The 26328-nt window shown below is 53.7% G+C and overlaps 1 protein-coding gene across 1 annotated transcript in view; it reads left to right on the plus strand.

Annotated features, from left to right (window-relative positions):
- Positions 1-13419, plus strand: part of LOC144163364 (coatomer subunit alpha-like) — a 29585-nt gene extending 16166 nt beyond the window's left edge. The window contains exons 10-13 of the mRNA XM_077694320.1: positions 407-493; positions 1143-1328; positions 3781-4045; positions 12110-13419. Of these exons, the coding sequence (XP_077550446.1) occupies positions 407-493; positions 1143-1328; positions 3781-4045; positions 12110-13251 (1680 nt within the window). The 3' untranslated portion in view covers positions 13252-13419. The remainder of the gene's footprint in view (positions 1-406; positions 494-1142; positions 1329-3780; positions 4046-12109) is intronic.
- Positions 13420-26328: the final 12909 nt, after the last annotated feature.

The raw sequence follows: 26328 nt of genomic DNA on the forward strand, positions 1-26328 counted from the left end.
ATAATCGTTTTCACATGTCCTACATATTGTTAACATACAGCTGAGGAGGCAGCCAGCACTCTGGTGTATGGTCTCCTGCCTTTTGGCTGTCTCTGGCTCTCAGCTGTATGGAAGTTAATCCAATAAACCCCTATTGTCCTATTGACCTATTGAGCTGTCTAAGCTCACTGGGCAAAATACTTAAAACCAGGGAATCCCTTCCGCCGGTGTGTAACATCGCTTCTCGAAGAGATAGTAGTGTTGTCTTCAACGACAAAAAAAAGAAAAAGGCTGTCGATTAGGTCTGGCCTACTTGTGTTTCCGTAGCACCTGGGCAGGTTTGCGGCAGAGTTTGTGCAGTTCTTGGTTTTGCGGCCGTGTGAGGGCGTTTATGCAAAATGGTGCCTCCCTCTGTCCCTTCTGGCAGGTTGCGCTGGAGGCTGCAAGGACACTGGACGACAAAAAGTGCTGGGAAAAGCTGGGAGAGGCAGCGTTGCTCCAGGGAAACCACCAGGTGATACTCAACACCGCTCCCCTCCCCTAGAGCAGTTCAATTCAACACGAGTGTAACACTGGTGGACATAGTGTAAAATGGTAAATCCCTGTATTGATCTCATGGTTGCACATAGCCATGAGGGTGGCTGAAACACACCACCATGAAAATGGCTAATGAATAAAGTCGCACCGGTTCGATGATAAGCTTGCTTTGTTTGAAAAGGGCTGTCTTCTATACCTCACTGAGCACATGTAAAGTGGCAACGAGACATGCAGTGTAAGAATGGATGCTGAATTCCTTGCCTCGTTGACCACAATTTTGTGATGTGGTGCATGTGGAAACGGTCAGCGAGTTAATTGGTGCCAACTGGCAAACAGTGCAGTTATGGGAGTTAGGGCCTCCTACTCATCTCATCGGCACCCACATAACAACACTGCCATTGGTTTCTCTCTCATTCTGCGCATTGAAACCCTGGCAACAGTATCTCTCAGAATACGAGTGGCCGCTGTGATGGCTTGTGATATGGCTTGGAAGACAGTAGGCCCATAGCAATGACAGCGTGTTGTAATAGGAACATTGGCATACACTACTGCTCTCGTGCGTGGCACTTACAGGTGCACTGTGAGGTAAACGTTTTTCTCAGTTGCCATTTCCTCTTGCGTGGCAGGTGGTGGAGATGGCGTACCAGCGGACAAAGAACTTTGACAAGCTGTCCTTCCTGTATCTGATCACGGGAAATCTGGAGAAGCTGCGCAAGATGCTCAAGATTGCTGAGATCCGCAAGGACACCAGCGGACAGTTCACCAACGCCCTCTACCTGGGCGACGTCCAGGAGCGCATCAAGATCCTCAAGGTATCCCACCACTGCGGGGCTCTCTCCGGGGGGTTGCACGGGTTCTCTGCAACTCTGTAGTGACCCGTGGCAGGGCTTCTTACCTCCTCCTCTGAAGGTACAGATCTTTTTACGCTTTTATTTTCCTCTTTGAAACGAGTCACGGAGCAAAAGTAAGTTTTACTTGGCTCTTGTTCTGAAATTTCTTTGGGGGGGAATATTAGGGCGTGAGAAGAAAATAGTGTTCAGCATTAAAGCAGAAATGTGAGTGTGTGAATCTTGCATTGGGGTGTGAGCAGGGGATCATCTTTGGCATAAGAGGAAACAGGGGTGATCAAAAACAGGAGCAAAAGATGGGTATGCAGTAATAGTTTTTGATAGGGCCGTCCAGTAAGATCTGAGTGAGTTCTCCAGTGGCTCAAAAAGGACCAAAACAATGTTATTGGAAAGCCGTATATATTTTGCTTTCGTCTTTTGTAGAGTCCACTTATAACAATACTATTTATAACAATATATCGGATATAACGATGAACAGCGGTGGCACCACCCAATTTTGTATGCTCTCTGTCGTAAAATAAACCGCTTATTACTATGCTCCAGTGCCGTGACATCAGATATAAAAATTGAATCCGGTTACAGTGTGCACCAAAAATGTGAGCCAGTGCCCGCTATGCACGCGGACTGCACCGACGGCATGCGCCGCATGCCGCGATGCGCCATGTGCCGCGATGCGCCTCGCGGGCCTTTCACCCATCAGAAAACGAGTTGACTGCCCCACTTGCAAGGAAGCGAGGGGAAGGGGAGAGCAGTTTTCCTTCCGAATTCCCTTCCTGGCGCCGTTGCTTTGGCATCGTCCCCGCGCCCGCTTGCGAGCTCGCTTGCGCGTTCACCTGTTGCGTCACGTGCTGTGCACCTATTTGAATTTGACTGGGTGCCTCTTCAACCATCTCCGTATTTCTATGGAAGAAGCGTCAGGGCCGGTGAGTGCCTCATTACAGATAAGGCCCCTCCATCACGGCCACAGCCGCTATAGAGGCCTATGCGGCGGATGAGAGCAGTGTGGAGTGGCTTTAACTGAAGAGGTGGTTGTTGTGTGGATATGTGCTGCGGACAGTGGTGGCAGTGACGACTTTTACGACGTAGTTGCGCAGCTTACTCAGGTAGGGTCTTCGCAGGAGGCCAAATGCAAGATACAGTACTCCGGGGACTTCGTTTCTGCCAAGGACCTTTAGCTCAGCCATGTGAAGCACTTATAGATGCTCTCGGAAAAGATGTACCCAAATTTCACGTGCAGCAAACAAAGCTGACCCGCTATGGCTTCTTTTCTGCAAATTAGTAGTAGTGCGACCTTGCTTGCATGCTAATAAAATGTTTTGAGCTCTGTTGCATTTTTTTGTTACGCAACCCGCTTGTAAGAATTATCGGTTATAATGATGGATTTTCTTAGCACTTGGATATTGTTATAAGTGGACTACACTGTACTGTGTGCATTTGCAAATTTTTTCGCCCCATATCATTGCGGAGTTCTATAAAAAAATACTTATGCATATCAGCTGTAGTGACAAAATATTTGTGCCAATGGATAAAAAAAAAATGGCAATTCTGGAAGTGCTGTATCTCCGCACTGCTGGGTGGTGTTTCATGGTTAACTGGACATGTGTTGAGTGTCAAAATCTAGCCAATTTGGTTTAGGCTTTCGGTTATTAAATGATATAACGGCTAAAGTGTATGGACCCGGAATGTAAAATTTGGCAGTCGTAGGGAAAAACACCTGTACATTTTTAGAATGCCACTTCCAAAAAAGCAATTTTTTTCGTGCATTTTTTTACCCCAGAGTACATGTCCGCTCTTCAGCGAAATCCTCTGGCAGATTTAAGAAGCCCAAATGTGACTGAAGCCTCAAAATAAACCACTTAAAGGGGGCCCTAAACAGGGTTCTGAAGGGTTTTACGTTTGCAATTGTTGGAGCATTATCCAAGGAATGTCATCCTGCAAAAATGTTCCGTATTAGTCGAGATAATTAATGCCATCTTGTTAATTAATTAGTTAATTAATGCCATCTAATTAATTAATTGCACATTACGTTGTACCTGTTGCCGCTGTCAGTACTGCAAGCAAAGTTCGCACACGTCCTTGGAAACCTTGAAAACCCGCGAATTTAGAAGTGTCATTTTCAAGGCCTGGAATTTTTAGCGGTGATCGATAACCCTTGATCTTCTTGGCGGCACTCAGTCTTTTCAGGAGAATATAAAATGTTTTTTGTGCATTTTAAATTTTAAGGATCGTAAAAATTTTCTAGCACACAAGTTTCAGTGTATTGCGTAAAGCTACAGCACGGTTAGTGGATTTCTCTTCAGCACGAGGCAACACTTGGAGCAGGAACTTGTCAATCCAGTTCAGGTTGCAACGCAATCGAGTCGAATTCGGCTTCTGACAGCCTAACATGTGTTTCTCTCTTGCCGTGTTCCTGCAGAACTGTGGGCAGACGTCCCTGGCCTACCTGTGTGCCCGCACGCACGGCCTCGAAGAGGAGGCCGAGGCGCTGGCCCCCATGGTTCCCAACGCCGAATCTCTGGGGACTCCGGACCCCAATGCAGTGCTCCTGATGCCCCCGGTGCCCATCCAGCCGTGCGACGAGAACTGGCCTTTGCTGAGCGTCACGCGGGGCTTCTTCGACACCGCCGCCACGGGCAAGAAGACGGCCATTGCCGCCGAAGTCATGGATGTCGACGCCGAAGGTGGGCTGGGCTGCCTTTTGGGGCTGTTGCGGCTTGATCGCGTCGATCTGGTGGTGCTCTTGTGCTGCACCCACAATAGTGCGTTGGAGGCTCTCTTTCTGTGTACATATTCTGGGTCCACCATAATACAGCGAAACCCCGATTATACGGTATTTACTCGTTTCTAGGCACCCCCTTTTTTTCAAGGTCCCGGTACTCCCTCAAAGTGAGGGGGGGTGCTTAGATTCGAAAAATCCAAAAACCCACCTCCTTTTGGCGCCAATATTTCGACAAAATTGGCATGGGAAGTAACATCTTATTTGACGTTTACGAAAAGAAAACTAAAGGGTAACCACATGGAGCGTTTTTTGTGAGTGACGTGACAAGCGATTTTTCGCGACTCAATAGGTACAATAAGCAGCTAGTGTGGCGGCACATCGCTTGTCGCTGCCGCCATACTACCGTAGCTGTTTACTGTACCCATTGAGTTACGCGAAAAATCGCTTGTCGCGTCACTCACAAAAAACGCTCCATGTGGTTACCCTTTCAGACAGCGAACCCACCGTTTGTGTCCGATAGTCTCTCACTCGCTCTCCCCATTGCTCTCACTTGAGTCCGTGCAATCCTTTATAAAGCATTTGCACCGCAATTTTTCCTTGAGCAAGGGTTAACTCTCGCTCCCATGTGTGTTCAACGGCTACCACGACACACATTCCCCTCGGTTTAGTCTTTTATAACTCGTCTCGATTGTTGGTGACCCAAAACCCATTGAAAAAGTGACTACGAGCACTGTGGTGAGCGAAAATGTTTTCGCACGGCTTTCTCCAAACTATCGCCTGCTCCCTCCGAAGAGTTGGCCAAGCCGTAGGTTATAGCCAAGCGATCACAACAGCTGCAGAGTAAGCCTGTTGAGGGGCCAAAAAGATCTAAACACCTCCGAGGGGCTGGTGCCTGTGCAGATTTTTTTATCCCACACTGGAGGGTGCTGTGTTATATGGTCTCAGCAGTGTCAGTTTTGCGATTTTCTTTGAACGATGAAAAAGCATTGTCTTGCAATGTGTGCCCTCACCTAAAAGTATACCTTACACTCTCTGTGCCGCACAGCAAATCGTCCTCCGTTCCGTCCAAGTTGTTCGTGATAGAACACTTCTTGAACGACTTCGTGATGGTGTCCAGTTCAATCCGCTTCCACGCATTGGAAATCCAGGTTGCTATCGTCGATGGGGACGCTTTCTGCAACTTTCCCATCGGCGTTTTCTTCCGGTCGGGGTCCCGCACCCACTCTTCGTACTCCTGGCGAAGGTACACCTTAAACGGTTTATTCACCGAGACATCCAGGGGTTGCAACACTGGCGTCATTCCACCTGGAATGACGACCAAGTCGCAGTTGCTCTTTTGCAGCCTCCTCTTCACCTCCGGGGAAGATGGCCGCGAAACGCATCCAACAGCAGCATAGATCGCGTGCTGGATGGTCCGCCGAGCATTGCCCCCGGGCGCCGCTGCCACACCACTTCGATCCAATCGGACATCAGTTCACCGTCATCCACCCTTTCTATGTACCCTTACGATGACATCACCAGGAAAAGGTTCATTCTTCGGCATGTTCTTCCGCTTCAGAATGATGTACGGTGGGAGCTTACGGCCGTCAGCGGTTATGCACAACATCACTGTGACGCGCTGTTTCTCGTATCCGGTCGTCTTCACTCTCACTTCTCGGGCCCCTACCTCATTCACTGTGTAGGCACTCGGCATGTCAAAAAACACTGGCGTCTCATCTGCGTTGCCGATCTGGCCAAAACTGTAGTCGTGATCCCGGCGGAGGCCTATGACATACTTCTGAAAAGCGACAAGTTTGTCGTCAAAATCTCCCGGCAGCTTTTGGCAGATCGTTGTGCGGCGTCGCAACGAAAATCCGTTTGTTCGCATCATCCGTTCAACCCAGCCGCGGCTTGCACGGAAGACTGCGCGGGGAATCTGCATTCTGCCGGCGATCTCCATCGCTTTCGCCTGGATGGCGTCGGCAGTCACAGCAAAACCACTGCATCGTTCGCTGTGAACAAATTCGCAAACTTCCTCCTCGAGTTGGGGATGTTGGCCCTTTTGTGGTCCCTTAAACTTCTTCCATGTCATGGCGCCTTTAAAAATTTGGTCCCGCTGCTTTCTCCACCTGATGATGCAGGCACGGTCCACGCCGAATTCCGCGGCAGCACTGTGGTTTTCATTAGCTTCGCCAAACGCGATAGCAGCTTGCTTGAACTTCAAGCTGTACGAAGACCTTTTAGAAGTCATACCCACATCACAAATATAGAACAACGGCAGAACAAAGTAACGCCTGCGTGCGACCTCTGCACGCCGCAAACCGCCCAGATATGCCCGCCGCCGGACCTGCCGGACCGGACCCACCACCAAGCGCCGCCGACTTCTGTGCCGCCATCTCTTGTGTGTTTTGGAAACCAGAAGCGCAAAACCACGTGTCCAGACGGCCTCGGCAAATGGTTAGGGGAAGGAGAGGTCTTGACGTCACGTTTTGTAAAGTCGCTCCCTCCAAGCAACTGAGAGGGTGTTGCTCCAAGTCAAGGCGTTTGCTCGGCCCCTTTTCATTTCTCTGCTGCGCCTCCCTCGCCATCTCTCCCCTACATCCGTTCAAAGAGCAGCTGATAAAATTTGCCGCACGCGGACGCCAAAAATCAGCCGTAGTCGCCTTTTTCCGTGCCAATTTTATTCACACTCAGAAGTACTTACTAGTGGCCTCTTTGATGCTAGAACTAGATGCTAGTGGCCTCTTTGGAGCAAGCGCGCTTGGCGGCATTGGCTACGCACGCGTCCTTGAAAACTAAGGGGTGCTTAGATTCGCAGGCAAACTTTTTTTCTGAATTTTTCCCCGATGTTAGGGGGGGTGCTTAGAATCGCGAAAATACGGTACGTTTTCCGGCTCTACAATGACGCACTTCTTACGACGGTTCACCTTGGCCCCAGCAAACACCCCTTAGAAACAATGCATTAAAAACTGAGATTGCACAACGCTTGGGTGCACGCTGTCCACTTCATACAACGGACGCTACCAGGGATAAACAGGCATTTTTCCCGCCATTTACGCTGCTTCGCCGCCTCGTCCTGACCTTTCCTTATTCTTCACCCCCCGTTTGACGCTGCTTGATGTGCAAAGGTCAGCAGGCGGGCCAGACCACTTGCTGAACAGACGCAAGCAAGCAGGCGGCTACTGGCAGGTGGGGGTTAACCTGCGACGGCCCCACATGGCAGCAGAACACCAATGCGCCAACCACGAGCCAGTGGACCGCGAATTTGAAGCTCCCGTCAAGCCAACGAACATGAAAACACGTACGCCCCAACCCCGTGGCGATGACCGAACGCCCGCTTTCCTTGCCCACTTCGTCCAAGTTTCTTCTTTTCATGACGCTCTCTCCTCTCCTGTTCATTGCTTCAACCTCCACATCGCCGCCCCATGGTCATTTCTTTCCAGCCGTTACCACTCTTACCTCCCTGCTCCCTGCTTATCAGTGTCTTTCCACGCCGTGTGGTGGCTGCGTTCCTTTCTTCCCTGCCTTTTTCCCCATCGTACTATCATTCTTTTCACTTGGCCTTGGCAGCTTCACGCTCTCACATTTTCCCCTCTCAATTTGCTCGGTCGCCTTGGCCTTCCCAACTTACCTCGCACGCGCACGGTACAGGGCTGGCGGGCTAGCACCGGACGGCATGGGGGTCACATGGTGCACGGCGTATGGCTGATGGGTTAATGCAGACGCTATGGAGAGGAGGGGGCCACAAAATAGCTGTTTCTTTCTTTAGAAACGTGGGATTTTAGCTAGGGGCTCGCAGCTGACCCACGAATGCTCTAAACAAAGCAGTTAAATTCTTTGCGCAACTGTCGCATGAGACAGTTTACTAGGCCAGCATTTACGTGTCGTACCCCAGTCGTACGACGCTTTTGCGCGGTCCTTGAAAGTTGTATTATCGAATTTCCACTGTAGTACATTTCTGACAAGGGGAGACCACAAAAGCAGCCTCGTGCAGGCGGTACGCGCACTTCGTTTAGAGGAGTCTCATTCGGGGCAACATTCTTCCGTAAACAAAATTCTCCCCTTTCTCATTTTAGCTGCATACCAAGCTTTACTCAGGAAGTGGGATTTCAGTCAACTTTCATGAAATTTTTCTAGCAATGCTATCTTTTTGGTGTTATAGTGGGCTTGCACACAATTTGTGTATTTGGCCATGTAAACGTAAGACCACTTTTGACCCCACCGCTTTTCTGATGGAGGCGGAAAGCAAAAAACGCGTGTGTACGAGATTTCGGTGCACGTTAAAGATCCCCAGGTGGTCAAAATTAAACCGGAGCCCTCCACTACGGCGCACCTCATTGCCTGCGTTGCGGCGGCGCGTTAAACACCACAATCAATCAATCAATCAACTTTTGACCCCACTGGGTATGAAGACTCAGTAGAGCTTGGAGTTGGTAGTCTGTTGTACCTAGTGATATCAGTAGTCCGTGTGCCCAGATCGCAGTGTAAGGTATACTTTTAGGTGAGGGCACACATTGCAAGACAATGCTTTTTCATCGTTCAAAGAAAATCGCAAAACTGACACTGCTGAGACCATATAACACAGCACCCTCCAGTGTGGGATAAAAAAATCTGCACAGGCACCAGCCCCTCGGAGGTGTTTAGATCTTTTTGGCCCCTCAACAGGCTTACTCTGCAGCTGTTGTGATCGCTTGGCTATAACCTACGGCTTGGCCAACTCTTCGGAGGGAGCAGGCGATAGTTTGGAGAAAGCCGTGCGAAAACATTTTCGCTCACCACAGTGCTCGTAGTCACTTTTTCAATGGGTTTTGGGTCACCAACAATCGAGACGAGTTATAAAAGACTAAACCGAGGGGAATGTGTGTCGTGGTAGCCGTTGAACACACATGGGAGCGAGAGTTAACCCTTGCTCAAGGAAAAATTGCGGTGCAAATGCTTTATAAAGGATTGCGATTTCAATACACACAGCTGGTAAAAAAACAAAGTGAGATTATTTAACATTCCCTGCGATCGTAAACGAAGGAATGTGTGCGCTGCAGCAATCCCCTGCTATGAACATCCTTTGACAGATAATGACGGTACTTGAAGTTGACACTTTTCTGAGTGCATAGTTGTGAAAAAACGGTACCATATATATTCGAAGATAAGGCGAGGTTTTTTTTTCAAAATGTGCGGTCTCAAAGTCATACCCCGCCTTATATTTGAAGCTCAGTATCCCAATATGCCGACTCTGGTGTGACAGTTTTGGTTTCCACCTTGCAACCATTTCCAAGCTTCCAAAAGAGCCCGACGACACTTTTGTAAATGTAACAAAGAGATTTCAGAATAAAACGCATAAAATTTTACACGAACGCAGGTTGCAGATAGTAATTACCGAGTTTCGGCAAGTGCAAGGGTATTGAATAGTTCGCAATACAGCAGAGGCCATGGCAGCAGACACCTTCGACCATGTCAACGAGCTGAGCCAGTAGTAGCCGCAAAGCTTGTAAACAAGTCGGTACGCCATTTTGCATTTTTTTTTTTTTTGTTAGAGCTCTCGTAGTCCCTGCTGCAAGATTTTCTTTCTCTGTGCTTGTTTCACGCGACCAGCGCAATGGCGAGTCGTCGTTGTACTATGATGCAGCCTTCAAGAGGAAAGTCATAGCAAAGGTGGAAGTCGCTGGAAACTGCGCGGCGGGTCGCAAGTTTGACGTTCCCGAGAACAACGTGCGTCATTGGCACAAACAGAAGACGTCGCTTTTAGCATGCGCCGCGACGAGGAAGGCTTTCCGTGGCCCACGAAAGGGAGCGTTTCTCAAAGTGGAAAAAGTGCTGACGGGCTTCGTCAAAGAGAGAAGAGGCCGCGGTTTGGCAGTTACTACCGACATCGTGCAGATGAAGGCGCGCAAAATCGCAAGAGAGCATGGCATTCCCGCTCTCAAGTTCAAAGCCAGCCGGGGCTGGGTGCAAAAGTACAAGAGGGCCGGGCTTTCGTTGCGAAGGCGGACCTTTGTGATGCAGAAGTTGCCAGGAGACTATGAAAAAAAACTAATTTCCTTTCAAAGATGTGTTATCGGCCTGCGACGCGACCACGACTTCCTATTGGGCAGATTGGCAATGCCGACGAAACTCCGATTTTTTTTTACATGCCGTCGGCCCAGACCATTCACCAAAAAGGTGATCGCCAAGTGAGCCTGCACACTACAGGCAACGAGAAGGCTCGGATAACAGTGATGTTAGCCTGCACCGCCGATGGGCAGAAGTTGCCCCCCTTCATCATCCTGAACAGAAAGACTATTCCAAAGAACGAGGTGTTCCCACAGAACGTCCACATTCGTTGCCAGGAGAAAGGGTGGATGACGGAAGAGCTTTTTCTTGACTGGATAAAGGCGGTGTGGTGCCGGAGACCAGGGGCAATGCTCGCCCGGAGGTCAATGCTGGTGCTCAACGCCTTCCGCGGGCACCTCACGGAAGGTGTGAAGAAGCAGCTCATGGACAACCAGACGGAGCTGGTTGTCATTCCTTGGTGCATGGCGAGTCAACTACAGCCGCTTGACGTTTGCCTTAACCAGCCCTTTAAGGCACACGTCAGACGGCTGTACAACGAATGGATGGCGTCTGACACTGTGGCCCTGACGCCGTCGGGACGTCTGAAGCGGGCGTCCCCGTCTATGCTCGCCCAGTGGGTGGTCGACGCTTGGGCAGCGATCCCCGAAGCCATGGTTGCGGCATCGTTCCGCAAGTGCTGCATTTCAAATGCTCTTGACGGTGCCTAGGACGATGACCTCTTTGAGTGCGCAAGTGACAAGGAAGATTCGGATACCACCACCTCTGAAGCAGTTTCTAAGTTGCACTTTCGTCTCGCTTTGAATAAATCCCATTGTCTGCAGATAGTTCATGAATACTTGGTGTCTGCTTTGCTGAAAGGTAAGGAATTTAGTTGCCTTTTTTCTTTCGTTATTTCGCCTTATATTAGTGTGCAAACTTTTTTTCTTTTTCTTGGGTCCTTCAACTCCCCCCTCGCCTTATAATCGTGACCGCCTTATATTCGAATAAATATGGTAATTTTTCAGAGCTTGGAGGGGTTCGTGCTGCTTGATGTAGAAGAGGTGCTCGTTCGCAAACGATGCAGTGCCATCCATATTCCCGCTACCACCGCACCCCAGCAATCGTTCTCAGCACCAGCAAAAAGGGAGCATCCCCTGGTGAAGCTGGCACCACGAAATACAGCGAAGAGGCTGGCTGAAGCTGGAATTAGTGAAACTAGTAGTGAGAATGCTGATGTTTCTGCATTGTAAATACACGAAGCTGCGGAGACAAAGCGGTGCTGTCAAGGTCTGCGGCGGTGCCCAATGTCAAGGGAAGCTTTGGCATGGGTCTTAGCACGTCTGCACTTTCACAGCTGTTTTAAAATTATGGGTAAGCTCACACGTTGGGCTCACGTTGTGTGAGCTTGCACAAAAACCCTTGCTTTACACGTATGTTGCTGGCGCCTGCGCACCACCTTGCTTTGGACGGTCGTTGGTGCAGCCATATGGTGGAATCACATGAAGTTGAGGACGCTGTGAAGTTAGGAGCTCCACCACCATGTGATCTTTCAATTGAAGGTGTATGCGCGGCGCCACCAAGTTTATTTGACAGCTTTTTTTAGCTGCTGTGTCTACGCCTAAATGTATATCTTACATCTCGGCCGGGTCTGACAACAAAACCAGGCTACCTTTATTGCTTTTTTTTTCTTTTTCAGAATCACATACTTAATTACATGGAGGGTATTTGCTGCTCCTTGTGTCTGAACTGTTCTGACAAGTGTTGCCTATGCAACTTTAAAGTGGTGACCCTAAGACACTTAAAAAGCACATCAAGGTACGAGAGCGCGCGCACACACAAAAAAAAGCAATTAAATGCTCTTGCTGTGCATTGATTAATCAGGAGAGAATTTCATGACTTCTTACTTTGTGGCTGTGGTTGGAGGCCTTATCTTTAGCTTTGTAACTACTTAGAAATCCACAGGGACTTCCCGTATCAACGGCATGTTGTACTGATGAAATCTCTTTGTGATTCTCGCTAGGCTGGGGCGATGATGCTGAGCTTGCCCTGGATGAGGAAGGCAACGCAGCAGAGAAGGAAGCACCGGTAGCAGCCGAGGCGGGTGGAGAAGGCGGTGGCTGGGACGTCGACGAGGACATCGAGCTTCCGCCTGAACTCGCCGAGACCGTGGGGCCGACCCCAGGTGCCGGGGACGAGGGCTACTTCGTGGCCCCGACCAAGGGAGTGTCCCAGAGCCAGCAGTGGGTCAACAACTCCAAGCTCGCCGTCGACCACGTGCTGGCAGGATCGTTCGAGACGGCCTTCCGCCTCCTCCACGACCAAGTTGGCGCCGTCGTCTTCGAACCGCTGCGGCCGCTCTTCATGGCGACGTTTGCGCGGTCCCGCACCGCGTTCCAGGGGCTGCCTGAGCTCCCGTGCCTCTACGGCCACCCCCTCCGCAACTGGAAGGAGGCCAGCTCATCCAAGGGCGGACTCCCGGCCGTCGGCTGCAAGCTGTCTGACCTGCTCGACCGCCTCCAGGTCTGCTACCAGCTGACGACCTCCGGGAAGTTTGCCGAAGCCGTGGACAAGTTCCGGGCCCTCCTCCTCTCGGTGCTGCTGCTCTCTGTGGACACGAGACAGGAGATGGCGGAGGCCCAGCAGCTCATTGAGGTCTGCCGCGAGTACGTGCTCGGCCTCTCGCTCGAGACCGAGCGCAAGGCCCTCCCCAAGGACACCCTGGAGCAGCAGAAGCGCATCTGCGAGATGGCGGCCTACTTCACACACTGCAATCTCCAGCCGGTCCACCAGATCCTGACGCTCCGCACGGCGCTCAACCTGTTCTTCAAGCTGAAGAACTACAAGACGGCGGCATCGTTCGGCCGACGCCTCCTGGAGCTCGGTCCGCGACCCGAGGTGGCCTCGCAGACCCGGAAGATCCTCCAAGCCTGCGACAAGACTCCGACAGACCAACACGAGGTCCGGTACGATGAGCACAACCCGTTTGCTCTTTGCGGAAAGAGCTACGTCCCCATCTACAGGGGCAAGCCGGAGGCGAAGTGTCCGCTGTGCGCTACGAGTTATCTGCCGGAGTTCAAGGGCTCCGTGTGTGTCGTGTGCTCTGTGGCAGAGGTCGGCAAGGATACCATCGGCCTACGCATCAGCAGCCTTCAGTTCCGTTGATGCCTCCCCCCTTGTTTTTTATTGTTGTGGCCTGCCCTTGTAGAGCTAACAGTACGTCCCTTGTATATGAGTCGGCAGTGCTCAGTCCTCTTCCCTGGAAAGGGTCTGAAGTCTTGCTTTGGCACTTCATTCCAAGTAATAAACACAGCTTCTGTGGGTCTCTGCTTCTTTCCTGTTGATGTGTGCTGCATAGTTCTTTATGTGTGTTACTAGAGCGAAAATTCTCTACGGCAGATCCCCCAGGGTTTGCTATGGGGACAGGAAACTGCAGGGTGGTCCTAAACCGTATGGTCCAACTCTGCCCAATGGCAAAACTCCGAAAGGTGTACCGAATGCATTGTTTGTATTAGCACTGCACCAGTGCAATACTGCTAACACATACTATCTTGCATTGAGTCTGTCTGTTAGTGGGCACTGGGGACTTGGCGGTGGCCTGAGCTTTCTTTTGAAGACATTGAACGTGATTGGGAGAACTCCTTGATTTCTCTGTGATTGACGAATTGAACGTGCAGTTCTTATTCATTATTTAAAAGGGCTATGAAGGCAAACAAGTTTGGTTCGTTCAAGAGCCCGCATTGACCCAATAACAATGACATCAATTTTTACGCTACCTTTAACATCAAATGATACAGTGGCAACTTGCTAGCCACTTTTGTGCCATGCCTTTAGGTCACAGGGACATGTTTGTGCGATTACCAGCTGCCAGCCACAGCCACCTCGAATCAGTTTGGATCCCCAGGTGGTCAAAATTAATCCGGAGCCCTCCACTACGGCACGCCTCATCGCCTGCGTGGCACCGGCGCGGTAAACCCTATACAAATAATCAATCGAATCAGTTTGATAGTACGACTTCAATGCCAACATGCAGGTAACTTGACTGACGAGTGTTTTTAGTACTCCCTCAAATTCAAGAACCATCTTTCGGGTAGTGGAATTGAGCAAGTCTCCAAAGACTAATTTTGCAAATGCAAGTTGTGCTGCATTTTTTTGGGCCTTACAAAAGGGTGTCGAAGCCTGAATAATTCCGTTTTAACTGGATGGTGTTACGTCTTGTACCTCTCTCTGCTTTAATTCAAACACCAACAAAGCCTTGTTTGCTGAGAAATAAGCCGGTCTGTCTCCCATTCCCCTTCGATTTTTTTCAGTGAGGTCAAAGCGCGTGTCAAAAAGTGCGCATTGCAAGTTAGGGCCCGATTCTCGGTTTTTGCTTGCTTGTCATCTTCAGATTGGCTTCTAATCTTTGCGACAAAAGTGAAAGCCAGTGAGAACAAGGACGGTGAAGTACTCTTGCTGAAGTATACGTATCCACCGATGATGAGGCAACTGGCTTATTCAATGTGGTAACCCCCAAAGCCTCTGAGGTGCGCACTGCTGCGCTACACTGATGACGAGCCATTGGCCGGTAATTTTAGCGGCTCCAAAGTTTTGGTAAACTGAGCCACTCCGTGACCTGGCCCGGCACAAAGCGAGAAATTTTAAAGCAAAGCTTTCTAGCTCTACCAGCCAACGGTTCTTTCGTGGCATGCGGGACAACAAACTTCCAACGCGGCGGAGGGTTTCACTCACGGAGCACACTAGAGCAACCCAACGGGGGAGTCTTCGCCCATGGGCTCCATTACCTGGAGTCAACGAGCCTCACGCAGCGGCTGTAGCCCGGAGTGCAGTGATTGACTGACGTGCTGGGACTGACAGCTTTCTATACTCGGTTACAACTCAAGAACGGCACCACCTCATGTAGTGTATCACTCCGCCAAAGCGCCGGACCCGTTACGTCAGTGCGCGCACGTTTTGAAAGGGGTTTGCTATGAATGCGTGATATCGTCTGCCTTGTCTCACGCAGTTTGTTTGTCGTCACTGGAGTCGTTTATAAGCACATTAAGTCCAAAAAATCACGGGAACGGCTCATGCCATGTTCAAAATATTCCCAGTAACGCCCTACTTGCGCCGCGCGGAGAAACATCCGGCTACGGTGATAAGGCACAGCGACAGCTTCCGGTGCCGTTCTGAAGAAACAGCTCTCTTTATGCCTTTCTAAATCTCTCTTCACTTTATCCTGTCACTCCCACTCTACTTCCCTTCCTTTGCACTGGGTTGTATGCAGGTGAGCTCCCTGCCGAGCTCAAAATATCCCCAGTGCCTTTCCTTTCCTTTTCCTGTCGCAAACCACAACCACCACCAGATGGCGCGGCGAATTTACCCAGCGTTCCCCGCACGGGAGTGCCTGCTCGCCGGCGGCGGCGGTACGGCTTTGTCGTCTGCTTTAGTGACGATTGTTTTGGGCCTGTTTTGGTGCAGCTTCGCGTCCATCGGGCGGTGCCTTCGCACGGCTTGATTAAATTGTTCGCCAGCACCTCCTGGGTTGTACGGCAAACGTACGTTAAGGATTGGTTTGCAGGGCGGAAAAACAAAATGTAGAGACCACATACAGACATCTGACCGCTAGAGAAACACTACCATTTCCTCACTGCTTGCCACGAATGGGACTATGCATTTTCTGAATTGGTGAATACCAATGCGGTTGTGTTTTAAGAGGTATTAAAAAGGCGAAAGTAGCAACTGGTTCTGATAAATAGCGATTACATAAGTTCCCTCAGCTTTCTCTCAATTCACAAACTTACTAAACTAATTAGTTTAAATCGGTATAAATAATCACTAAGCCCACATGCCGAATTGTTTCGGTGTCTGCGCTTGTGTCGCGCGGTGGTGTAGCCCCGAGCTAGCAAATCAGGATGGCTAGGTTCCGCTGTCTCACTATTCGAAAGACGCTCCTCTCCGTTTTATTTCTCCCGACTCACGGGCGGACTACAGCGGTGGCGTCCGCCGCTCTAGCCCGGCCGTGGCCGACGCTGCTGCTGCGTTCGGGACGGCGCCCCGCGAATTCTGGTAGCGGCTGGCAAAATCTCTGGCTTCACTCTTCAAGTGACGTCGCATGGGCAGTTGTTGTGGGTGTCGGTTAAGGCTTTGCTTTCCAACCACATTCACAGCGTGGAATGGAGAAAGTTTGTTTCGCTATTGCCTACCCTGCCATGTCTGTCAAATGGGGAAGGTGCGCGGTGGAAAGCCGCCTGGACCAATTGACAGTGTGCGTCCTTGGCAGGTAGCCGCTTGTGACCTAAAGGGAACTTTTCTGAGGAGCAAGCAGGGCTATACTTACCTGGTGTCTCGGGCTGACTATTTGACGGAAGAGCCCACTGGTTCTACGTGGTGACAACGAGGCACCGCAGCTGATCCAGGCTGCTCTCGGCCGCCTCATAGGTACAACCTCAGCGGGAGGCCACCTTAGTGATCATCATCATCATCACCAGCCTATCTACGCCCACTGCAGGGCAGAGGCCTCTCCCATAGATCTCCAATTATCCTGGCCATGTGCTAACTGCGACCAATTTTACCCCGCAAACTTCTTGATCTCACCTGCCCATCTAACTTTGTGCCGCCCCCTGCCACGCTTGCCTTCTCGAAGGATCTACTCTATTACCCATAATGACCCTTAAAGTTCGATTAGCAGCCGCCACGGCCGGGAATCGAACCCGCGTCCTCGAGCTCAGCAGCACAACGCCTTAGCCACTGAGCTGCCGCCGCGGGTGTTGCGCGGGATTTCATTCTGCACTTCCACCTGCGCACCCCACTTGGACAGTACGGGCCTTCTAGCCTGGAATCCAGGGACAGCCGATTCCATGTATAAACACCTAGTGGAGCTGCAACCACCGGGACACGGCACCGATCACTGCGCAATGTACTCATCAATGTTCTTGCGGCAGGTTGTTTTTATAGACGATAGTCTTTCTTGGGCTACTTAAACCCAGAAATTTTGGGTCTGTCTGTCTGTCTGTCTGTCTGTCTGTCTGTCTGCCTGTCTGTCTGTCTGCCTGTCTGTGTCTGTCTGTGACTCGATTCAGCCACCCGGCCAAAGTAAAAGTTGCCCTCTTCGAACGCCGACGTGAGCCCATAAATCTTTTTCAGCACGAAAGGCTTTCCGCGCGACATTTTCGCCCGTGTTTTTCACACCTAATCCCGCGCCCATCACCTGTTGCCGGTTTGCGTGTGCACTGAACGGGGGTGATAGCAGGGGGGCGTGCATGCACCGCTAGTCTTCATGCCGCTACTGATGAAATGCGCGTTGTGCTGGCGGGAAATTTAAACGTTCAAGACTCGCGGCTCAATGCGACCTGTCAGCTGTCCTCAATGTCGAGCAGTTAGCGTTTGGGTTTGAGCGTTACACAGGCAGTGAGATGCCTACGACGCGGGACAGAAACGGACCGCCACATGTTTGTCCACTAGAACAAAGCTCGAGTCCTTCTAGGTTTTAGCTCCCTATGGACAGACGCGTGTCGTGCGCTCGGAGGAAGAACAACGGGAATCGAAGGAGCGTTCTCCCGAACAGAACTGCGAATGGGTGCAAAAACCACAGAAAGCGGCTGCCGCCGTTTCCACCGCACGTTCCAGCTCCCCGAAAAGCTGCGAATCTCGCCCGGATGAACTGCAACGTCGACGTGAGCCTGCAGCTTGAAGGGTTTTCTGAGCGACAATTTTGGCGGTGCCTTTCCCTTCTAAGCACGCGCCTATAACTTGTTGCCGGTTTATAAGGCACGAGTTGGGAGGGGAGGGAATGGGGAAGGGGCATGCACGCGCAGATATCGGTTTCATGCCCTCACTGATGACATGTCCGTTGTGCTGGCGGCAGGTTTAGACGTGTAGTACGTCCACCACCCCAATGCAAATTTTCCGGTGTCCTCAGGGGTCGAGCGGATTGGGTTGGCGTGTTACGCAGACAGTAAGATCCTACGACGCGGGAGCGAAACAGACAGCCCGGTGTTGTCCACTAAAATACATATCGAGTCCTTCAAAGTTTTATAGGGCTAATTGATAATTGCTTGATCGCAAATTACAAACAAACGTGTTTTGTTTCTTACATGTCATATACTGCGTCTAGCTTCGCAGGTCATCCTTCTTCAGAGTGGAAGGGCACGCATTTTTTTAAGTGCGAATGCACTTTATAAGCGACCCCAAACCATCCACCGCCGGCGGCGGCGGCGGCGTCCGCAGTGCTCCTCTATATTTAAAAATTCCCCCGCATTTGCCCGAGGGGGAGAATGTGAAAGTGCGAATGCACGGTTGTCGGCCCGCTTGCGGCGCTTGCGCTCGGCCCCCGCAGCCCACCGCCTCGCCGCCTTCTCTTCCATCTCTTTCATCGGGTTTGTAGTATCACGTGTACACCACGCAGTTATCAAGCCGCTATAACGCCGCTGAGTCGCCAACGCAGAATGCACTTAAAAGAAACAGCCTTATATCTTTAACGCATTCAAACTACGTCGTCAGCGGCGTGCGTTGGCGACTCAGCGGCGTTATAGCGGCTTGATAACTGCGTGGTGTACACGTGATACTACAAACCCGATGGAAGAGATGGAAGAGAAGGCGGCGAGGCGGTGGGCTGCGGGGGCCGAGCGCAAGCGCCGCAAGCGGGCCGACAACCGTGCATTCGCACTTTCACATTCTCCCCCTCGGGGAAATGCGGGGGAATTTTTCGGCCTGGCCTTCTCTTTCGTACAACTATCTTATCGAAGCTACGACAAGCGAACCTCAACTGGACGCAAGCGCACTGCCTGTCTTTTCAGCGCTGCGCGGGGCCTCATTCTGCATTTCCTCCTGCGCACCCCACATGGACAGTATGAGCCTTCTAGCCTGGAAACTAGGGACAGCTGAATCCACATATAAACGCCTACCGGAATTCCAGCCACCGGGACACGGCACCGATCACTGCGCAATGTACTCGTCAGCGTTCTTTCCGCAGGTGAGTTACCTCGATTGCTGCTGCCTGAAAACGTCAAATCGGTTTCTAATTGCACTGTCTGCCCCCTTGACATGAAAGACCAACTGCAGTGGCTTTTATTGCATGAAGTGCTTGGTTACTACCATGTCGTACTTCCACACTTGCTTTCGACGCTGTCGGGAGACGTTGAATCAAACCCCTGCCCCGTCTGTAAGTTTGGTACTCAAACACATATGCTTGACGTCTCAACGGTTTTAGAGGCCCTTAACAGAGTCGTATCTGGGCAGGAAAAGATTTTGGATGAATTAGCTAATATTCGACTCGGAGAGGCGAGCATTCAAGAAGCGATACAGAATCTTTCTGCCCGGGTGGCTCTTCAGAGATGAATAGGCTTCTGTCCGATGGGAATGCGGGCATGCTGCAGCCTCAGATATCTGAGATAAATGAATTACGAACACGTGCGGAAGACGCAGAGAATAGGCTGCGCCGGAGCAATCTACTATTTTTCGGCTTCTCGTATGATCGGGCAGACATTGTGGGGACCAGGGTTCTAACGGCGGCCTAGCTCGATCCTCGAGATCCGGCCGCAAGGCTAGCTCCACTGAACACCGCCGCGGATCACCGAGGTGGTCGGCGGTGTAGAACGACGCGCCCGACGTCTCCTTTATTGCATTGCAATAAACGTCGGAGTGGGCGAATTCTGTGTCCTGTGTTCCTTGCTGTTCGCTGCCGATACGCCAAGTTGGTGATCCGCGGCGGTGTTCAGTGGAGCTAGCCTTGCGGCCGGATCTCGAGGATCGAGCTAGGCCGCCGTTAGAACCCTGGTCCCCACATTTTTGGCGCCCGAACGGGGGCCTCGTTTTCAAGTGAATTCGAGGTTCGCTAGCTCCGAGGAACATGGCACAGGATTATGAGTTGGGAGATTTGATGCTGTTGGCCGATCTTTGTGATCATGCCCGGGAGGTCCCGCGATGCTCTGCATCAACAGCGCCCACCGCAGCCGCAGGAGCGGCTCGGGTCCCCCTTCTCCACGGCCCCTACGCAACCGCGAGTGCGGCTTGCGCACCAACGGAAATTTCGGAAAGTTCTGAATTCCGCGAGCGCTATACGTCAGGTGACGCCGCGCTTTCAACCACCATGCGCCGGGCCTACGCAGATGCTGCGGCTCGCGCGGCAACGAGAATTTCGGAAGGTTCCGAATTCCGCGAGCGCTATACGTCAGGGGACGCCGCGCTTTCAACCACCATGCGCCCGGCCTACGCAGATGCTGCGGCTTGCGCACCAACGAAAATTTCGGAAAGTTCCGAATTCCACGAGCGCTCTACGTCAGGTGACGCCGCGCTTTCAACCACCATGCGCCGGGCCTACGCAGATGCTGCGGCTCGCGCGGCAACGAGAATTTCGGAAGGTTCCGAATTCCGCGAGCGCTATACCTCAGGTGACGCCGCGCTTTCAACCACCATGCGCCCGGCCTACGCAGATGCTGCGGCTTGCGCACCAACGAAAATTTCGGAAAGTTCCGAATTCCACGAGCGCTCTACGTCAGGTGACGCCGCGCTTTCAAACCCCATGCGCCGGGCCTACGCAGGTGCTGCGGCTCGCGCGGCAACGAAAATTTCGGAAAGTTCCGAATTCCCCGAGCGCTCTACGTCAGGTGACGCCGCGCTTTCAACCCCCATGCGCCGGGCCTACGCAGATGCTGCGGCTCGCGCGGCAACGAGAATTTCGGGAAGTTCCGAATTCCACGAGCGCTCTACGTCAGGTGACGCCGCGCTTTCAACCACCATGCGCCGGGCCTACGCAAATGCTGAAGCCCCATGCGGCGCGCCTCTCGTGCAAGTGAGCACGCAGGCGCCCGTAAGCGAAGGAATGACTGTGGATGCAGCGTCCATCGCGAACGCTCTCGCAGGCGCCATGCAGCAAGTGCTGCAGGCGGCGCGCTCACCCGCTCCCAGGGTGCAGCTACCGATGCCGACGTATAGCGGTTATAGCGATCAAGTGAGCGCAAACGCTTTCCTGCTGGCTCTGAGCCGTTACGAGCAGGCGACCGGCATCAGCGAGAGCGAGGTGCTGCACAGAGTTCTGCCCGCAGCCCTAGTCGACCATGCCGCCCGGTGGTATCGAGTGATAGGCCACACGGCGCGCACGATGGATGACTTCCGAACGATGTTCAGGGAGGAATTCCTGCCCGTCGACTACCTCCCGCGGATGCGTAGGGAGTTGGAAATGCGCACCCAAGCTCCGGACGAATCGATGATCGAGTATGTCCGTGCGATGCAGGAGCTTTACGAGTACGCCGACCCACATGCCCCGAACTCGGAGCGGGTCGATCGGGTCATCAGGCAATGCCACCCCACCTTTGCCTTGTACTTGAGGAACTGCAGGTGCAGAGATCTCAACGAGCTGGCGGCCGAATCTCGTCGTGTGCAAGCAGCAATTGCGGCTGCACGCGCGTATCGGCCACCGCCGCCTCCGGTGGAAACACTGGAACCAAGCTGTGCTTGGCGCGGCGTTACGGGCAGCGGACGAGTCGAGGTCGGCTCTACGTTGATACCCTGCCAGCGAGAAACGCTCGGTCTCGGGGACCGAGCGCTGGACCCCTACTCGTATGGGTTGCGCAACGCGGAGGCGATACGGCCGGAGGTCCTGGCAGCCCCGCGCGCTGTGCACACAACAAACCGGTCAGGTGATCGGCCGGCGAACGCACGCCCAAGTGGGCATCCCTACACGGGATCGGCGCTGCCGCAGTTGCTGGCACCCGCTCACACCTCTCCCCCGGAGAACCGGATGCGGCCAGCTGGCCGCGGAGCGTACGAGCAGCCTCGATCGGCGCAGCAAGCAGCACGGAATTCTGTTCGCTGTTTCAGGTGTGGCCAAGTTGGTCACATGATGCGAATCTGCCCAGGTGGGCCGGGAAACGCAGCGGGCCGCCGGTGAAGTCGCCGGCGGCTGATCAACGCGCCCGAGAGGAAAACATCACCGCGCCCGCCGCATTCAGAGTCGGAGTTCCGACCAGCGCGCCTGCGCCCTTTCTCGACCTCGCAATTGCGGGACGGAGTTTTAAGGCACTGCTGGACACCGGGGCAAGCACTTCACTCGTAGGGGACAAGGTCGTTTCCCATCTCGAGCGCAAAGCTATTCGGCTGCGCGCGCGGAAGTTGCCTCTCCAGCTTGCGTGTGGTGATGTTACGTCACGCGGTGACGTACGCCTCGTCGTGCGTTGGAGTCAGCGTGTACGGCGAATGCGTTTCGTCCTCCCTGTTCTGTGGTTTCGTCCACTTGCCCGGACTGACGGTCCCAGTCATTCTGGGGAGAGACTTTATGTCCAAGGTTGGACTGGTCGTGGACATCGGCAACGGAGGCTATCGGGAGGGCCCGTTTACGCCGCTAAAGCCGTTCGCCGAACCGCCGCCTGCAGCGAGGTCGCTGTGTAAGGCTGTCGCCGAAACCGCCGAAACGTCCCGCGCGCCGAGGGAAGCAAAAGCTTCAGGCGCAGCCGATAGCCGGCGCGCGCGGCACCCTCCGAGCTCGGGTGTTGCCGCTCCCGGCGCGGTTGATTTCTCCTGCGCCGCCAGCCCTCCAGCCCGAAATCAGAGCGAGGAGTTAGGCGCGCTCCTAGCAGGTGCTAGTGAGCTGACAGCGGCGCAGCGTTATCGCGTCGTGGACGTCGGCAACGGAGGCTATCGGGAGGGCCCGTTTATGCCGCTAAAACCGTTTTTCGAGCCGCCGCCCGCAGAGAAGTCACTGCATGGGCGCGCCGCCGAAACGTCTCTCGCGCCGCGGGAAGCAGAAGCTTCAGGCGCTGCCGGTAGCCGGCGCGAGCAGCAACCTCCGGGCTCGGTCGTTGCTGCTGCCGCGGCTGATCTCTTCTGCGCTGCGCGCCTTCCACCCCGAGGTCAGGGCGAGGAATTGGGCGCGCTCCTAGCAAGTGCTAGCGAGCTGACAGCAGCGCAGCGTGACCGCGTCTTGTCGTTGTTAGGTGACTTCGGCGAGATATTCACTGAGCAAGCAGGTTGCACAAGGTTGGTGCAGCACTGCATAGACACCGGCGATGCTCAACCATGGAAATGCAATCCCCGGCCCGTCAGCCCGGCCAAGAGGCAGGCAACTGACGAGGCGCTGGAGGAACTGCTGAAAGCAGGCATTATCCGCCGCTCGACGAGCCCTTGGGGGTTTCCAGTGGTGCTCGTACGAAAGAAAGACGGTAGCTGGCGTTTGTGCGTCGACTATCGGCGGCTGAATGCGGTCACGAAAAAGGATGCGTACCCCTTCCCGAGCGTTGACGAAATCGTCGCAAATCTCGGTGGCGCAAAATACTTCTCCATTTTGGACGCCAGCAAGGGGTACCTTCAGGTCGAGATGCGTCCCGGCGATGAATGCAAGACAGCGTTCACTTGCCATCGGGGGCTGTACGAGTTCGTACGTATGCCTTTCGGTTTGTGCGGAAGTCCGAGCACATTCCAACGCCTGATCGACCGGGTGCTCGGTGAGGCAAAGTGGCAGCATGCCCTCGCCTATTTGGACGACATTGTCGTCTACTCCCGCACCTTCGAGGAGCACCTCTGCCACCTGAGAGACGTCCTGGGACGACTCAGGGCGGCCGGCATAACCATCAATCCTGCCAAGGCGCAAATATGCAGCGCTCAGGTGAGCCTGCTCGGCTATCGGATCGAACGCGGACAGGTGTCCCCCGATCCCGAGAAACTCCGGGCGATCTTGGAGTTTCCCACGCCGAAGGATGTCGCCGGAGTTCGGCGCTTCCTAGGGATGATCGGCTACTACCGCCAGTTTATCCCCGCTTGCGTGCGCCTGCAAGCACCCTTGACAAAGTTGTTGAGGAAATCCGCCCCTTGGGAGTGGGGAGAGGAGCAGGAGAGCAGCCTACGCCAACTGGCGAAAGCTGTTGCAGACACTGCATCGCTGAAACTGCCGGATCTGAACAGGCCATTCGTGATCCAAACAGACGCGAGTGACCTCGGCGTAGGGGCAGTGCTCCTCCAGGTGGATGGAGAACAACTGCGACCCGTGGCTTTTGCGAGCCGTGCGCTGACACCGGCAGAGCGAAACTACTCGGTCACCGAGAAGGAGTGTCTGGCCATAATCTACGCACTTCGAAAGTTCGAGATGTACGTAGAGGGGGTCAAATTCACGATCGAGACGGATCACATGGCCCTCACATGGCTTTCCCGCCTCCGTGAGCCCAGCGGGAGGCTCGCGCGATGGGCCCTGGCATTGCAACGCTTCGAATTCGAAGTTCGCTACCGCAAAGGTGCCACGAATGTGGTCGCGGACGCGCTGTCACGGGCGCCGGTGGACGACACCCAACCGGCCGGAGAGGCCGAGGAGGATGCTGTAGGTCAGCGACCCTTCTCGGCGCGGGGAGAGCGCGGAACGCGGGAGGACCCAAGTTTCGGAAGCTCAGAGCACGTGCATCTCGTCGGGGGAGGAGTTCCGCTCGAGGTTGCGTTCAGTCGGGAAGAGCTAGTCGAGGCTCAGCAGGAGGACTTGTTTTGTCGGGAGGTGATCGCCAGTCTTAATGGAGAGACGGACCCTCAGGCAAATCGAACACCGGAGAATGACGGGCGCCGGGAAGCTGCTGGTATTGCGGCTGGCGCGGGCTCTAATGCAGCTGGTATTGCTGCGAGTGAGCTGGAAAGTTACCTGCTTGATGCCGATGGAGCTCTGCTGAAATACGTGCCCGGCAAAAATGACTCAAGTGAGTGTTTTAAAGCCGTTATCCCGAGCAAGCTGAGGTGTGCTGCATTGCAGCACTACCACGACGCAGACGGCCACGGTAGCGCGCCAAAGACATGGCAAAAGCTTTGTCGGTATGCTACCTGGCCCGGCATGAAGGCACAAGTATGTAGGTACGTACGCACATGCCACGTCTGCCAAGAGCGCAAACCGCGAGGCGGTAAGGCGCCAGGCTTGCTTCAGCCTATCGTGAGCACAAAGCCATGGGAGGTCCTGGCGTGCGATCTGATGGGCCCGCTGCCGCGCAGCAAGAGAGGGTACAAGTTTGTACTCGTGGTGACATGCCACTTCAGTGGGATCGCTGAACTCTATCCGCTGCGCAAAGCGACAGCACAGGAGGTCCTGCAAAAGCTGTCTGAGGTGTTTTGTCGCTACGGATTTCCTGAGCGGCTAATTACCGACAACGCCACGTATTTCACATCAAGGTTGTTTCGTGAAGCGTGCGCGGCAATGGGTGTCAGGCAGCAAACAACATCGTGCTATCACCCCCAGTCTAACGTGACGGAGCGCCGAAATCGAGACATAAAGCCACTGCTTGGGGCATATGCCCGGCGGCAACAAGACTGGGATGAGCACTTGAGCTCGATCTCCTTCGCTCTGCGCACAAGCGTGAATCGGTGCACGGGCTTCACGCCTGCATTCCTGATGTTCGGCAGGGAGCTGAACACACCGACGGACACGGTTCTGGCCAGGAGGTCGACCGCAGTCCCCGCGAAAGCAGCAGATGCGGCTTACGCGCGGCGCTTGCGCGAGCGTTTGGCAGAAGCCATCAAGGAGGCGAACCGCAGCCGCGGTAAAGCCAGGGTCGACCAAAAGACGGCCTATGACCGAGCTCATCGAGACGTGGCGTACCAAGTGGGTGACACTGTCTTGAAACGTAACCACGCGCTGAGCGATGCCAGCGCAGGGTTCGCGGCCGGTCTCGCACCCAAGTGGGTAGGACCGTTCGTAGTCGCCGAGAAGATCTCGCGGCTGAATTACAAGCTGAAAGACCCGAGGTCAGGTCGAATAAGCGGCCCCATTCACGTGGGCGAGCTGAAGCAGTACTTTCCAAGAGGAGAAACTGCCGACGCTCCCACTTCGGACTCGCGAGGTCGCGAGCTAGAGGGAGGTGCGGAAGGAAGGTTCCCGACGCACCGCTACAACACCCGCAACCGGCGAGATCGCTGACCGGGTCACCGCCCTCCAGCGCGCAAAGTTGCGCACAGGAAGGGTTGCCAGAGGAAGCTCCTCGCGGCGCGCCAACGAAACGCGCAGCCTACGCCGTGAGGTCCGGCAATGGGTTGCACGGGGTGACTCCAGAGGGCGCCAGCCGGCAGGAAGCCACTGCTGACGCTCCCACTTCGGGCTCGCGAGGTCGCGAGCTAAAGGGAGGAGGTGCGGAGGGAAGGTTCCCGACGCACCGCCCCAACACCCGCGATCGGCGAGGTCGCTGACCAGGTGGGCCACCGTCTCCGGAGGGTTCAAGCCCGCACGCCCAGGGTTCGAGCGACCCTTCAACCACGACGCCACCACACCATGCCAGGCCTGCTGCGAGCCAGCCGGGCCAGCCGCCA

The sequence above is a fragment of the Haemaphysalis longicornis genome, unplaced genomic scaffold (assembly GCF_048455015.1).
Source record: "Haemaphysalis longicornis isolate Haplotype H1 unplaced genomic scaffold, Haemaphysalis longicornis Haplotype H1 scaffold_12, whole genome shotgun sequence".
Classification (NCBI taxonomy): domain Eukaryota; kingdom Metazoa; phylum Arthropoda; class Arachnida; order Ixodida; family Ixodidae; genus Haemaphysalis; species Haemaphysalis longicornis.